Below are 17,377 nucleotides of genomic sequence, written 5' to 3' on the forward strand. Positions count from 1 at the left end.
TGTCACTTGTCCTGTGCCGATAAAAATAGTCGCAAGGTTGAATACTGATTCTGCACATTTGAGAAGTGTTCTGTTCGTTTTGATTTTCGAGTCTGGTATTACTGAACTTTCTCATCCTTTTCCTTAACTTTCTCCGTAATAACAACTCCACGATTAGGAAGAGATGACATAACAAGCACTCACTATAACCCAGATCACATATAGATTGCTCATTCCTATGTTAAAATCGGTTGCACTTTGAAGAGAACAACCGCCAGGATCGCCATCCCGTCCCGTAAACTAAAACGAGATGGCTGTGCAGTCGCTAATGCAATTCAAATGGGAGTTATGACGTGATTCCTTATGTAACAACTAGATGGCAGCATAGTAAATCTGACAAAAGTTGTTACCGTCAAAGCCTACAACGCAGAGCAATCTGGGTATATAATATGTACTCATATTTGAAACTTGTATCATTAAGAGACTGTACAGAAGAACCCAATTTTTGTGTTGTAGACCCTATTGGTGGTGGTGGTGGTGGTAATAAAAATTCAAGGACTCTTTGAACATGTGGTTAACGTTCAATAACATTGCAATTAAGAGAAAAAGCAATGCAATGGGAACGCACCCAATCCTGGCGAATGGGAGATAAATCTCTAATCCAGCCGTCGAGAGTCGAACATACGTCCGCTTACTTGGCTAGCATCATATGAAAAGTAATGGCCTTCTCCCGTTTTAAGGCGATATAAAGTAAGCAGAAATTTGTTTCGACTGACTGGAAAATTAAAAAGGCTCGGCACGTCAAAATAGACTCTGACTATAAAGCTCGCAGATCTATAGAATATGATACTTGGCGATATAACGGCTTAGTAGATACATATTAACAGTTGAAAACTACAGCAGGGATTTTCTGAATATATAATAAAGATAATGGACTAGATGTGTAGTCTCTCCTTAGTATCGTGGATTGGTTTCCGCCACTTGCCCAGCAGAGAGCGCGCGTGTGGGCTGATGTCGGGCTCAGCTTCCAGTCACCAGAGTCAATATTGACAGAGCAGATGGGGGAAGACATGGCCAGAGACGGGACGGGGCACAATAATGTCAGCATCCTCTGCCCTTGCAAGTGTCAGCCGACATCCCGATCACCGCGCATGCTCGCTCACTACTTCCAAAAACTAGCAGAAATAAAATTGCAGAGAAAATAGTGTCCAGTTTCCATTCAACTGTCTAACAACACGTAATAATCAACACTGAAAGAAAAGTATAAAAATTGTAATTGATATTTATATGTTGATTGTAAATTTAAGGTATCTTTCCACCAACCTGGAAGAGAGGTAGACAGTGGGATTCACGTTCCGAGGCTGCTATAAGATATGAGTTCGATTCCCGCTTGGGCTGATTACCTAGCTAGTTTCTTCTGGAATTTTCCCAAACTCAAAGGCGAATGTCAGGTAATGCCATGGCGAATCCTCGGACTCACCTCGTCACCAATTCAGTCTTGCAGTTGTGTTAAATAATAGATGTAAAAATTATGGCATTTATTCTGACTGAATATCTCACTCATCCCGTAACAGAAATTAATAAAATATAGGTAAATCTGTCCCTATTACAAGCCATGGAGGACCACAGGATAGCGAAATGTTAAGGCTTTAACCTTTGCAGAATATCGGCATTAGTAGCAGTAGAGATGCCAGTCTTCCAGGCTTGTCGCTTTTGCCCATAAGGAAAACTCCCTGACACCCATTTCTCTAAGTCAACCTTAGGACCTAGTGAAGCCGGAAGAATTAAATAGGAATGGATACTGGAAATTCACCTGCGCCGTTTTTGCTGTGAGAAATTTCCGCATTATGTAAGCAGTGGTATAGCTCTACCTGTTGCAAAGTTTACTTGCTGCCAAGACCTCTGGTACATTTCAGCCGTTGAGAGCAGAAGTGGTGTAATTCAAAAATGGGTAATGAGGATTAAAGTAAACATTCTGTAAAATGCAGCGCAAGGTAGCAATTAATATTAAATTTATTTACATTGTCAGTGGATAGCACGAAGGACATATTCATTGCTACTTTGCGCTGTATTTTACAGAATTTTTACTTTAAACCTCATTACCTAATTTTGACTTACACCACTTCTGCTCTGAACGGCTCATTTGTCGAACTGAAAGTTGTGTAACTTAGGCTACATATAACCGAAGTGAACCCAACTTCTATCTTCGCTCGCATTTTATTGTAACTTTGAAGGGGGCAAATTTAAATTTAGAATCTCTTTCGAGGTTAATTTTATTAAGATACGAGAGTGCTGCAAAAAGTAGTAGGTAAGGTAACAAGAGCTCTCTTGGACAAACTGTATTTTATAGGCAATGTACTGATACACAGTAATAGGACACTGGTACGCATTACTTTTCAACATTGCCACCATGCTTGTCCAAACACTTGTTCCAGTGGTAGACAAAGCCATCGATGCCGACATACAAGAAATCTTCATTAAGTCCCTGAAGCCACGTTATGATGGCTTGCTGAACGTCCGTATCGGTGTTGAATCACTTACTACCCAGCTGCTTCTTCAGCGTTGTAGGCTTTGACGGTAACAACTTTTGTCAGATTTACTATGCTGCCATCTAGTTGTTACATAAGGAATCACATCATAACTCCCATTTGAATTGCATTAGCGACTGTACTGCCATCTCGTGTTCGTTTACGGCGGACGGGTGGCGATCCTGGCGGTTATTCTCTTCAAAGTGCAACCGATTTTAACATAGGAATGAGCAATCTATATGTGATCTAGGATACAGTGAGTGCTTGTTATGTCATCTCTTCCTAAGAGTGGAGTTGTTATTACGGAGAAAGAGGAAGCTTGAAATAAGGAGAAGGAACAGGAGGAAAAGAAAAAGTAGACGAGAAAGAAAGGGGATAGGATGTTCAGAGGGAATAGAAGACTGAAAGGAACAGGAGGAGAAAGAAGAGAAAGAGTAAAAACTATACAAAAAATACATATCATAATAATTTAACTTTAAATTTTCTCTATTAACAGCAATTTTTAATAGATTTTTTTTAAATAAGGAGCATTAGCAAATTGTATGTTTGGGAATTTATCTAACTTATTATCATGTTATAAAGTCTTGGACCGAAGTTGCTACTGTGATTATATGCTACAGTTGTAGTACATTTAGGAACTGTCAAGCATATGTTGTCTGATCTTTTGGTTTTATATTTATTTGAATATAAATTAAATATGTTTCGGTTTTATGTACGAAATTCGGTATTACATTGTTATAAATTTGATGGAAGTCAAATATTTTAAATTCTGAATACAGCAGCTCTGAAGGATAATCAAGAGGTTTATTAAGGCATATTTTATTATTATTTTCTGTAGCAGAGTTATTGGCATGAGGGAGGTACTATAAGCACTACCCCATCCTATAATGCCGAATTGTAATATAGCTTGTAGGCCTACTATGGCGAGATAAATTAGTTGTAAAGTATGGACAGTCAAGTAATTTCGTAGGATGACAAAATAGTGAATAATTTTTTTTTAATCTATTACACAGAAAAAGAACACGTTTATCCCAACGTAAATGGACATGTTTATCCCAACGTAAATAAATGGAATGATGGAATTGTTTCCCTTTCTTATTTATGTGTCATCATTGTTACTTAAAGATGTACACATAGTTAAAGAAAACATTTATCCATATGTATAAGCTTATTAGATGAATATTATAAAAACTTGTTTCTGATCATTTTGATATAAAATATTACTCTAAAATGTTGTGGTTTCAGGAGTAACGTGTTTTCCCGTGTTTTTTTCATCGTTTCCACTCCCATCATTCCTAAAATCCATTTCTAGGATTAAGTCTATTTGAAAAATCCATGACGCCATCAGGAATCGAACCTGCTACCTTTGACATTGTAGCGTAGCGTCGTAACTACTGTTCACTTATCTTTTCCACATAAGTCAACGTCTAAGAGAAACAGTGCTCTGCCCACTACTCCAGGCACAGACTGGGTTGATGAGGTTGTATGGAGGGTAGTGGTGAGCCTCCCCCACTCATTCTCATTTACATAACAACACCTAATTGCTGTGGGGATGAGACAGAACAACACTAACCCTCCACCATACCTGTACGCAGCCCAACCACAAAAACATCATTACATATTTTCCCACTTTCAAAATGATTTTCTAGTTTATTGCAACTGATTTGTTGACATCTTATAGACAACTGTGTTTGGATTTCAGTCCTGATATTTGAATTTTTAGCGAATGACGCCTTGGAAGTCCTTCCACGTGGCTAAGTAGGAACTTCTCCGAGTGTGAATTTAACGGACACTTTTATATTCTTGGCACGTAAGTATTTATGTAGGCTATCTTTCAGGAGAAATTATTGTCAAGTCCATCATTTTGTGTTATTTTAGAGGGTCAGAATGTTAAAAGTGGTTAAAACTCCATAGATGAACTTCATCATCATCATCATCATCCATAGCGCTACAGCCCGGATCGGGCCTCGGCTTCCTTAAGAATTCTTCTCCATCGGTCTCGATCTTTAGCCACCGTCCACCAGTTCTTCACTCCAAGCCTCTTAATGTCGTCCATAACACAGTCCATCCATCTTAGCTTTGGCCTTCCAACTCTCCTTCCTCCAGCAATCCCATATTCCATCACCTCCCTAGGTATTTCACATTCATCCATTCTCTTAACATGCCCTGCCCATCTCAGACGAGCAATCTTAATGGATGTTATTATATCGGGAGACTCATAAAGCTGGTATAATTCGTTGTTATATCTTATTCTCCACGTTTCACCATCCCTTACAGGTCCAAAAATCCTTCGCAATATCTTCCTTTGGAATGCGGCCAATCTAAATTTATCCCTTTCGCTAAGAGGCCACGTCTCTGATGCATAGGTCAACACTGGTTTTATTAGGGTCTTATATAGATGAACTTCAATTCATTTAAAATCGGTGAATACAACAAGTGCAATTTTTGTAATCAAAATGCATAAGACGATTATACGTAAGCGTCACAGAAAAGAACACACAAAAACTAATAATACCAATAATAGATAATAAAAGCAAATGCAAAACGATTTTAAAAACAATAAATATCCATGAAAACTGTAAAGAAATCTACATAATTGAAATTAATCGCAGAATATTTGTCATCATCATCCTTAGTTCGACAACCCATCATGGGTCCTGGCTTTCCATAGGAGTTTCCACCATTCGCAGAATATTTGTAGAATTATAAAAACGAAGAATAAATTATTCTACGAAGTCTGTTATATGAATAAGAAACTGTTTATCCCACCTTAAATGTTGATCGATAATAATAATTCTTCAGTATTTCACTTGAGTCAAGGAGATGTACTATCACCTTTATATTTTACATTTGCTCTAGAATATGCCGTTAGGAAAGTCCAGGATAACAGAGATGGTTTAGAATTGAACGGGTTATATCAGCTACTTGTCTATGCGGATAACGTGAATATGTTAGGAGAAAATCCACAAACGATTAGAGAAAGCACGGGAATTTTTTTTGAAGCAAGTAAGGAGATAAGTTTGGAAATAAATCTCGAAAATACAAAGTATATAATTATGTCTCGTGACCAGAACATTATACGAAATGGAAATATAAAAATCGGAAATTTATCCTTTGAAGAGGTGGTAAAATTAAAATATCTTGAAGCAACAGTAACGAATATAAATGACACTCGAGAGGAAATTAAACACAGAATAAATATGGAAAATGCCTGCTATTATTCGTTTGAGAGCTTTTGTCATCCAGTCTGCCCTCAAAAAAGTTGAAAGTTAGAATTTATAAAACGGTTGTCCTGTATGGTTGTGAAACTTTGACCCTCGCTTTGAGAGAGGAACAGAGGTTAAGGGTGTTAGAGAAAAAGGTGCCGAGGAAAATATTTGGGGCTAAGAGGGATTAAGTTGCGGGATAATGGAGAAAATTACACAACACAGAATTGCATGCGTTTTATTCTTCGCCTGACTTAATTAGAAACATTAAATCCAGACGTTTGAGATGGGTAGGGTATGTAGCATGTTTGAGCGAATCCAGAAATGCATATAGAATGTTAGTTGGGAGACCGGAGAGAAAAAGACCTTTGGGAAAGCCGAGACGTAGATGGGAGGATAATATTAAAATGGATTTGAGGGAAGTGAGACCTAATGGTAGAGACTGGATTAATCTTGCTCAGGATAGGAACTGATGTGAGAGCGGCAATGAACCTCCGAGTTCCTTAAAAGCCATAAGTACCTACTTTACTTGAGTAGATTTCTTCAATACTTATAGGAAATTTACAGTCATCATTAGTTAAACAATAAAAATCAGTATTATGAATTATTGCGTTAAATTGAATTTAGCACAAGATTTCAAATGTTGTAAGCCACTGACAATTAAGGCAGATGGTATGAAAGTAAACTTGGGAACATTTAGTGGAAGAAAATTATCTATTCATTTGCAATACCACATAAGCTTACCATTATTAACATTTTCATATAGTCTACATTAGCCCAGGCTAAACTTAAGATATAATTTATTGTATTTACTTCGTTCTATCTTTGTACTTTTAACATTCTTACTAAAGAGCATTAATGAAAACTGGGAGAACATGTTTTTAAGTAGCCTTCTGCGTGGAAATTCGTTGCCGTAAAATTAGCACTTGATAATGCCCGCAACTGTCTTTGTTTACTGTTATTGACAAGTTTCGCTATAATCTGAAAGTCGCCTTCGTGAATGAACCGATCTGTGATCAAAGGGCCGATGGGAGCTTGTTAGCAGGTTTCGGGTGAGCGAACAAAGAAACAGCGCCATCTATTTATTTCGCGACCTCTTCGGATCGGATGGGATTATTTAGAGAGCGGGTGGCGCTACTGGAGTATACTTAACTGCAGTGCAGACTGGATACTTCACAGGAGGAGCGCTCTGAAGGAGATGTCGAGTAACCCACGAGTGGTATAGAGGGCGCCTATAAAGAAGTTTGGAATGGTGATTTTTACTGCCCACAATTCCACCTTTGTGAGGTTCAACATTTTATTTTTCTACCTCTCCTGTTTTTTGTGCGGTTTTGAACATTCATTTATTCAAACATAAATGTATTTTCTTCGTACTTCAACTATTGGCCTTCTCTTCCGCCGGCGTATGGGCACCTTGAATAGTCTACAGGTGGTACCAATAGATTAATTCTGTTCCGGGGACGGATTTGCTTCACAGCGATTTCTACGAGATGAAAAGTAAATGAGCGACAAATAAACCTACAAGCGTAAGTTACTATAGTAAAGAGAACTTTCCAACACTTAACACCTTAGGAAAATTAAAAAAAAAAAATTGTTCCCTATTAAGATATCTGTTATTGGGACAGTAGACATTAACATATTTTGTATATAGGCCTACTGTGTATACAATATGAGATACGTGATGTAATTTTTATTGTAGACTCTAATATTACGAAAATAAATTCTAAGTTATTTATTTATTTACTTACTTGTTTGTTTGTTTATTTACTTATTTACTTTCTTATTTATTTATTTGTTTCTTTACTTGCTTATTTATTTATTTATTTATTTATTTATTTATTTATTTATTTATTTATTTATTTATTTATTTATTTATTTATTTATTTATTTATTTATTTATTTATTCACTTATTTACTTATTTATTTTCATATTTATTTATGTACTTATTTTCTTATTTATTTGTCTACTTGCTTAGGTATTTATTTATTTATTTATTTATTTATTTATTTATTTATTTATTTATTTATTTATTTATTTATTTATTTATTTACTTGTTTGTTTGTTTATATATATATTTAGTTATTTATTTATTTTGCTTTTTTATTTACTTATTTACTTTCTTATTTATTTATGTATTTATTTACTTGCTTATTTAATTATTTATTTATTTACTTATTTATTTACATATTTATTTATGTACTTATTTATTTTCTTATTTATTTGTCTACTTGCTTATTTATTTATTTATTTATTTATTTATTTATTTATTTATTTATTTATTTATTTATTTATTTATCTATTTATCTATCTACTTACTTACTTATTTACTTAGTTATTTATTTATTTTTTCATTTATTTATTTATTTTTATTATTCATTCATTCATTCATTTGCTGTGCTTGCTTGCTTGCTTTCTTTGTTAATAACAATAGCAACACTTGTAGCACTTCGGTATCCATTATTTAAATCGCGACTCACCCTGTAGTCACAAAGCTCGGATATGCATTGTCCCTTGTTTATTATTAATAGAACAAGAACGTAATGACGGCAGTGAAGTACAGCAAAAGTAAATCTCTGTAAAAGTTTTAGATTCTAGAAAACGAAAATTTAATTTAAGGTGGGAAGAAGAGTTCTTCTGCAGTGCACATAATGATAATATAAAATGTCATAATATAAGAAAAACGGAAAATAATGTTCTATCATTCTTCAGTTTTGAGGAAGGCATGCTTGGAACTACATACAGGCCTATCTGTGAGCAGTTCTTCTCACGAATGAAAAGTATGAAATCAGAATGTAGGACTCGCATAACAGACTTCTTCTTGTGATGGATAAATGAAAGCACGTGAGCGGCATTGACGAAGAAATATACTGTATTGACTTATCTTCCGGGAAAGATAAAGAAATGACTGTAAAGATTCGTCATTGTGGTCGTACATCACCCGGTACAGTGTGTGTAAATGAGAATGTGAATATAGGAAGATATGACAATAATATAGGATAAATATATAGGGTATATAATTAATACGAAAATGTGAAGTCTTGATTGTTCAGTCTTTGACGTATTTATTGTAGTAAAATAACTTTTTTGATATTTTGCTACAATAAATAAGTCAAAAACTGAACAATAAAGACTTCACATTTTCGTATTATCATCATAAAATGAATTCAAAATTTATAATTAAAGTTATTTTCGATGGCGATTGTCAGATTTATAATGCAGTTTTCCAAAAGTGAAGACATTTTCAAGGCAACTACAGTTTAAGTGATATCAAAGAGGAAAAAATTCCAAGTTTGAATTAATTAATTTGTGGATAGCGTTAACGCTATTGTGGATGTACTTAATAGTTTGGAACGAATTTCATGTCATCCGTGTTCTTCATGGTAAAATAAACGTGTTTGGTTTTGTGATGGTTAGTTTTGGTTCTTCTCGAGTTGGAGAACTGTCGAAAATGTCGATTAACGACATCTTTGATAGTGTAGTGGTTGTCACAATTTCCAATACAAAGATAAATCGTGATAGAATCTTTACTGTTATTAGTCAAGATACCTAACTGCTGATCGTTTCACTCACTTCAGTTAGATTGGAAATAATATGACTTTGACAACCAGTGACGCACAACTTGGACGAATCTTTTTTATTATAGAAATAAAAAGTACACAATGCAACCTATGGGCGTAAGCAAGTTAGGAAAAGAACCACTGAACATTGCCGACTTTTTAAAACTGCCAGATGTTCACAATTACAATGGCCACTGTTTACGATGTTCCTCAGCGATGTTGCTCGCCGAGAGTGGAGATTTCTTGGTATAAAAAGACCGGGAAGGTGGCTCTCGTCAACCGTAACCGAGGGATAGCCTACGTCGACGACACAGTTTTATTAATAAAAAAAAGAATGAATTTTATCCAGAAGATTGGTGAGAAGATCATCTGCTGCTGTCAGTCTCCTATAACTGTGGAATTACTAATTAATTCAGTATTAATGCCCCGTATCGTGCAGATAATACGCATTTCGGCAGTGCATTTTTAACTGTACCTTTTATTCCTAAAATCAACAAGTGAGTTACTTTGAGGAGTAATTTAAAATTTTGTCCACCGTTGTGGCTGAGGGGTTAGCGAGTCTAACTCCGAACCTAGCGGTGCCGGGTTCGATTCCCGGTCAGGACGAGTTGCCTGAGTGAGGTTTTTTCGGGGTTTTCCCTCACTCCTATGAATGAATATCAGGTAATTTTATCAGGCGATTGGAATCCCACTCATCTTCGCCACTTTCTTTCCTTCCCCATCAGTCTTTTGACTTACGGTATTTTAATGTAAAATACTGAAATAGTTATTTTACAATTACGCAATTTCGCCCAATTGTGGGCATCTTCAGACATAAAATTCGATAGCTATGTGAAAAATAAGCAATAGATATAGATATTTATTTGTCATCGACATTTATATTAGTTATGGTGTACCACAACTTACGTATACGGGTTTCACCATAACTTTTTATTAATATAACTACAATTAGCATGTAATCTCGACAGCCTGTTAAACTAATAACTCATCTACTCTCGCTATTAACTTAACTCCAAACAGTCATTTCTTGTTAATGATCTTAAATGTCCACCATCTCTTCGTTGCACACTTAAATTCCTTTCAGCATTCTAATCTTGCCAACTAAATTTATACATAATTCCGTCTTTCTACATTACATCTAACTCGTAACACTCCACCCGGTTATACTCATTGGGATCTTTTTTCTACCTAATACACGTCATTATAATCTTATTAAATCTTGACATGAGTATCTAGTTCACTTTAGTTTGATCATTCATTTCTTAACCACAATCAACACTCAAAAAAAACCATAGAAAATTGTAAATACTATCACTAAGATCATCTTTCATAACTTCACTACATCACTTTCGAAGATTTACTTCTTTACAGTAAACTTCAATCGGTAACTATATTTATTAACTAGCCACTTTTTAATTCCCCAACTTTTTTTTTTAATTTTAAAACTTCCTATCTGATCTCTATATCTATGATCCCCTAGATCCCCTAAACACATTTTCATCACACTAAAACACGATTTACGACATTAAATCACCAAACTTCCTGTTGTAATTTCATTCAGACCTTTTATGAAAAATAAGCAATACATATTAAATATTGACAAATATGAAGACATGATCAAGGTTAAAATAGTGGAAAATTATATAAGTTTATTTTACACAGGTTAACCTAGTATAAATGTAAAAATATGCATATTTAATAAGCTTTTGTTCATAACGGTGTCATTCCTACAAATCAGTTGATTTTATTCCTGTTCACTTTTTCAGCAATGAATAGTAATAATACACATTATTTTGTATACGCCGTTGTATTTAAATATGCATAATTATGTACACCACATGTAATGATGCCTTTAATACTGTTTTTGAACTTCTTTCATTTCCCACTATTTTAACCTTGGTCATGTCTTCACATTTGTCAATATTTAGTATGTACCGGTATTGCTTATTTACCACATTAGATAGACTATCGAATTTTATGTCTGAAGATGCTCACAATTGGGCGAAAACGTTAACACTAATAATGTAATTGAAGCACTAAATATGAAAAGGGAATATGTCCCAGTTTTGGCAAAAATGAGTTAAACTAATTTAGGTATGCTCTTTCGTTATGTATGAAAACGGAACAAGTCCCGCATTTCCTTAGTCTAGATTTATACACTTTAGTTTTCATACTTACTTTGAAAAAGAGCTTAGTCCACGACTTGTTCCCTTCTCATAAGAAATTCAAGTTTGTTGTTCCTGTCATCTAGAGGAAGAATATGTAACATGAGTAAAATTGTGTCAAACGATGAAAGTAGTGCTTCTTCAAATCCTGCAAAACGCAAGAAATATGTTGTAAACTGTGATTACTACAAGCAAGATCGAATAAAAATGGCGAAAGTCAGGGGTTTATGTAATAACCAACAGCTATCAATGTTTCTATGTGCCACACTCTACTATTGTTCATAAATTGGCATATAACAAAGCTTTTGATTTCAATAATAAAAATAACGCTACATTTTGTTTCATTTTTTTACAATATATTTCGTTTGATGTGAAAGGGGAAGAAGTCCCCACATAAAAAGTTTTTGGTTTCTATGCTTCTATGTGCTACACTCTACTATTGTTCATAAATTGGAATATAACAAAGCTTTTGATTTCAATAATAAAAATAACGCTACATTTTGTTTAATATTTTTAAAAATATATTTTATTAGATACGAAAGAGGAACAAGTCCACACACAAAAATTGTTTCTATAGGGCAGAATAAATTGAGAAATAAACATGCTTTTTAAATAAATATCTTGTGTAGTCTTGATTGGTTCATATAAGTATTTTCGATGCAATTTGTTTATATTTCGTTGTGTGCAGAAGCTATTTGTGTTTTTCTCAAAACTAACTGAAGGTGACTTATTCCCTTTTCGTATTTAGTGATTCAATTGTAAAATAACTATTTCAGTATTTTACATTAAAATAAGTCAAAAGACTGAACATTTGCATGTTTTTTTTTTTTCATTTCTCTAATCTGTCCAATATTCCGACTTCCTCTTAGTCTCTGCATACGATATATATATATATATATATATATATATATATATATATATATATATCTTCATATTGTCTATCAACTGATATCTTCTTCTGCCCTGATTTTTTTTTCTCGTTTACTATTCCTTCCAGAAGACAGTTTCTTCTTAGCCAATTACGCAGCTGATCCTTTTTCTCTTCTGACACAAAGAGAAGCAGCCTATAATATAAGAAGAACAAGTGAGATATATACGGAGAATAAAAGAGTACAAGGGAAGACAAGGAGAACAAGGCGATGGCAAGGAGAAGAGGGGAATGCAAGAACAAGGTGAAGACAAGGAACATACAAATAGAACGAGGAAAGATAAAGAAGAGAAGGAGAACGAAGGAAAGACAACAATATGAGTACAAGAACAGTGTGAAGACAAAGATTTCAAGGGGGACACAAGAACAATTTGAAGATAAGGAGAACAAGGGTAACACAAGAACAAGGGGTATAAAAGGATAAGGCGGAGACAAGGAGGAGAAGGAGAAGTCAAGAAGAACAAGGGCAAGACAAGGAGGGCAAGGCAAAGAGAACAAGAGGATACGAGGAGAACAAGGGCATACAAAGATAATAAGGAGAATACAAGAATAATGGGAAGATAAGAAAAACACAAGATAAAGAAGAATATCCTTCTGAGTCATGCGACATTTGTTGTTTTATTTTTAAAGCTCAATATAATTCTACACTTCAAAAAAAAAAGTCACCGACATGAGGAAACGAGGGAACATGCTGAAAGAATTCTGCAGGTTACAATTAGAGCACAAATGCAAAGTATATTATACTATACTGCGAGTCTCTGACATACATCTTATATCATGATCATGTCTGAAGTATGGTGTAGTGTACTGTACTCTGAAGACTCAGGATGATAAAGGATAAGGTAAAGATAAGGAGAATGAGAGAAAACAAGCAAAACAAAGGGAAGACAAGATGCCGAAAACATGGATTCAGTTTACAGCGAATCCAAGCGAAATTTCTAATGGACAGAATTGTGTTTGAGAGAATGTGGTTTCTCGGGATACCTATTCGCGTTTCCCTTGTCTTTGTAAAAATTCTCTATCATCGTTTCAACCAAAGATGTTGTAGTTCGTTTCCAACACATACCGAAATACTTTGCAATGACGGCCAGACTATAATATGTTCTGTGCCATATATTGGGATTTAGAGAGAACAAATCAGCGTCACGAAAATGACACATATTTTCTCACACATTTTACATGTTTGGCAATTTCATTATCGTCTTCGGTGGCATTGAGGTTAAAACACTGGCCGTTGGATCACAGTCTACTATATACAGTCGCGAAGATTGAGGTGTTTTTTTGCAAATCTCGTGATAAAGCGCTCCAAGCGGTTAGCAACTAGAAACAATAGACTGTCCATGGTCGACTTTGGACTGTGTCGTATTTCTATCGAGTGCTACCTCGTTGCGTATTTCACATTGATGCTTGTGAAATGTTCGTTATTGGTTATAATGAAAATGTTAATGGCTAAAATATAATAATTGGAATAATAATATGGGACAAGTAGGGACGTTTGTAGTGCTATAAATTGTAGCAACAGTAAGAGAAAGAGGCCAGAGTTATCCTTTTTCCGATTTCCGAAAGATTCAGAAAGGTTCCTGGGTTTCCATAAGAATGCTGTGCAGAAACAAAACCGTTAATTTGAAGTTCTTTGTGACTGTTAGAATACATTATATCCTTAAATTTCACAATGAAATGTTTCAGTCTAACCGAAAGGACATTAGATACCGGTTAAAGTTCTGTCACTAAGGCTGCTAAATTTCCAGAGAAATAAAGGTTAGGTCTACTTTTGTTTTTCAGAGGATATATTTTTAATTGTAGCTATTAATTTTGTTATTATTTTTATGTGTTATTTTACTAAAGACGTAGAAAAATTAAGTTTGTTCTAATGAAATTTATTGATCACGTTTCATTTCCATTTCTGGTGGCATTATTATTGCTTAGGCCTACCTTTTTCTTCAAAGGATATGTTTTTAATTATAGCTGTTAATTTTGTTGTTATTTTTATTTGTTGCTTTACTAGACACGTAGAAAAAGTCTGTTACAATAAAATTTATTGATCACATTTTATTTCCAATTCTGGTGTGATTATTATTGCTTAACCTCATCCCACTTTGTTAACTACGTAAGTCTACACTACAAGTACCGGTACACGTAAGTTACTCCATTTAATTCATATTTTCATTATTATTGTTGTAAAGAGAAATGCAAATTAATATTTATTGGTTTCATAATTAATTATCGCTATAATCTTGAATGAGTGTAGTTATTATAGTAAATTTCAGTTCGTTTTGCACAAACAAAAATTATATTAACTTATTTCTTGCAGGTATCTTCGAGTTTATGGTGGAATTTAATATACTTCATTAAAATGATAAATTAACTTTATGCATTTAATATTTCAATAATGGAAGGAAGGTCTTAATTTTTCCGAAAGAACACGACAACGAAAGTGTAACACATTTTGTCGGCTCCTAGAAGAGAGATCTGCGATGATGAGGCGATAGTAGCGATCCTAGTGGTGGGCAACTACCCATGTTTGCATTTTTACTACATATTGAGCTTCGCGACTGTATATAGTAGACTGTGGTTGGATTCTAAAGTTCGGGGGCTCAATACGTCCGTGGGCGATGGATTTTAAATGGCGAGAAATTCCTTAACGGGATTTCTTCTGGAACAATAGTAAAATTGGGAGGTCCATATCGCAGATTTACAGTACGTAATAGAATCCCTTCTCTAATAGAGTTCCAAGCAAAATATGCCATTTCATGATCATGTTGAATTTCGACACTGTCCCATTTTTCAACTTAACACTAGAATTTTACAATCTTCCACTCAAGTGACAACTACTTCCATTTTAACTCCTTGTGGAACAAGTATATAATATACATGTGGCTAAGTGCAAGCCTAGATCGTATAAATTAATATGTGATCTGGGGTGCAAGGCAACAATACCAAAAGCAAGGGGTTGAAGCAAGTACAATGCAGTTTGTGGAGGTTCCTCCTCTCTCAAAATTACCTCTGCATGACTATCCCTTTTTTGTCTCAGTGCCTCAAATATTATATATATATATATATATATATATATATAGGGTTTTTCCTTGAAATTTTCATTTTGAGAAAAAAGAAAATAACAAAATAAAAACCAAGAGTGATATATTATATACACTGCGACATCTACTGATGACCGTTTTAACAACTTCCAAATTCGTTGAATCTCACCAACAGAGGGAAGCATTGGATAGAGGAAGATGGAAAATGGCTGGTTCTGTGTTGAGGTTATGTAAAGTTCTGGGTAATTCAGCGTGTGGAGTGCGATTTGCAAAAGGTTGTTTAGTTTAAAATAAGACTGAATAATGAAATAATATAATTTTTACTATAATATGTTTAATTGCTAAAATATTTGTTTATATTATTTCTCTGAATTTGTTTTAGTATTCTCATAGGTTAGGGTTGACGTACATTATTAAGAAATGAAATCAAGGCGGTATTTTATTAACCTGTAAATTATCAGTAAGAAATTAATTTTATTGAATTGTTGTTGCACGTTCCCGATAAGACAGTCAATGCAATAAATTGCAAAATACTGGAATTAAATTTCACTCATCAATTCATCCCATATGACTTGGTCGTTAGAATCCCATTTGTGAAAACAAATTGCACCACTGGAAGGTGAGGATTAGTTTTAGATAGGAGAGCCTTTTTGTTGCATTGTCCCTTACAACTCAGAATTAAATTTACAAAATAAATATTGAGGGGGTTCACTCCCCAGGCACTTTGCCCCCTTTATCTATATACAGAAACAAACCTAATCTGACCTCATTACTATCCTAAAGGGAAGAACAAACAATAATTATAGAATAGCATAATTATGTTACTTTTTGATGACTCTAATTTTTTCTGATTTTCTGTACTAGGTGAATATATTTGAAAATGAATATGAATATTTTTATTTCTTTCACAGATGTATTACATACTTCTCAAAGAATACCAAATGTCACCTCCTCTGGTAAAAATGTTCCAATATTAGCTCTTGCAGTATACAATCCTACGTGTGTTAGCCTAAGGAATACAAGCTTCTTCAACAAATGTAAGTAATAAAATTTAAATAGGTTAATCTTAAGCATAGATACTTCCATTCTAACATTTAAAGAAGTATACCTAGCTATTGTCTTTTGTGTAGGCATCTCGTATACGAAGACTTCTAGAAATAAAGTTTAAGAAAATCTTATCCTGTGATTGTAACAATAATCTGACATTGGTTTCTTGCTTTTTAATCCTTACTGTTGAGGTGTACATAGACTGTAGAAATGTCGGATTTCTTCAGAATTTTGGTAAATAATGTTTTTGTCTCCTCTGGAAGCTCATTTCTTTCAGTTTTCAAAAATATATAACTTGTACCCATTATCTCAATAATTTTATAATTATTTGGGCATTTATAATATAAGCGCACTATACTTTCTATACTTTACACCATCTTCAGTGTCTGTTTTCGCCTAGTTCACATTTTCCGACTTTTATTATCTTTCTGATGGACAAAAAGGAGACTTCCAGTTGGGCATAAGACTTCACTGAAGCACCAAATTAAAGCTTAAACATGTGGCTATGATGAAAACTAAAATTATTATTTTCAATCGATTATAATTATTTTATTCGAAAAATATGTTGTTGTTTTCTAATGCCAGGCATTTGACAATAAAGTCATTTGACCTCTTGCACTCCAATATTTTTCAAAGATATTATCATGGTTAGCCACTGACGCACAGATTTTGAGATGTTCTGAATCCATTTCTTGATTTGAGTTGCACAATGGACAGTTAGGAGACTGATATATTCCAATTCTATGCAGATGCTTGGCCAAAAAGTCATAGCCTGTTGCCAATCTAAATTCAGCTACAGACGATTTGCGTGGTAAATCGGGAATCAACTGTGGATTATGATGCAGAGAGTTCCATTTTTTCCCTTGAGATTGTGTTATCAAATTTTGTTTGTTGAAGTCTAAGTATGTAGATTTAATCAATCTTTTCACAG

At 34.2% G+C, this 17,377-nt stretch overlaps 1 protein-coding gene across 1 annotated transcript in view; it reads left to right on the forward strand.

Annotated features, from left to right (window-relative positions):
* The first annotated feature begins 15,569 nt into the window (after window positions 1-15,569).
* Window positions 15,570-17,377, forward strand: part of mRpS5 (mitochondrial ribosomal protein S5) — a 34,883-nt gene continuing 33,075 nt past the window's right edge. The window contains exons 1-2 of the mRNA XM_069816668.1: window positions 15,570-15,674; window positions 16,311-16,436. Coding sequence (XP_069672769.1) covers window positions 15,605-15,674; window positions 16,311-16,436 — 196 coding nt within the window. The 5' untranslated portion in view covers window positions 15,570-15,604. The remainder of the gene's footprint in view (window positions 15,675-16,310; window positions 16,437-17,377) is intronic.

This window comes from Periplaneta americana, chromosome 17 (genome assembly GCF_040183065.1).
Source record: "Periplaneta americana isolate PAMFEO1 chromosome 17, P.americana_PAMFEO1_priV1, whole genome shotgun sequence".
Classification (NCBI taxonomy): Eukaryota; Metazoa; Arthropoda; class Insecta; order Blattodea; family Blattidae; genus Periplaneta; species Periplaneta americana.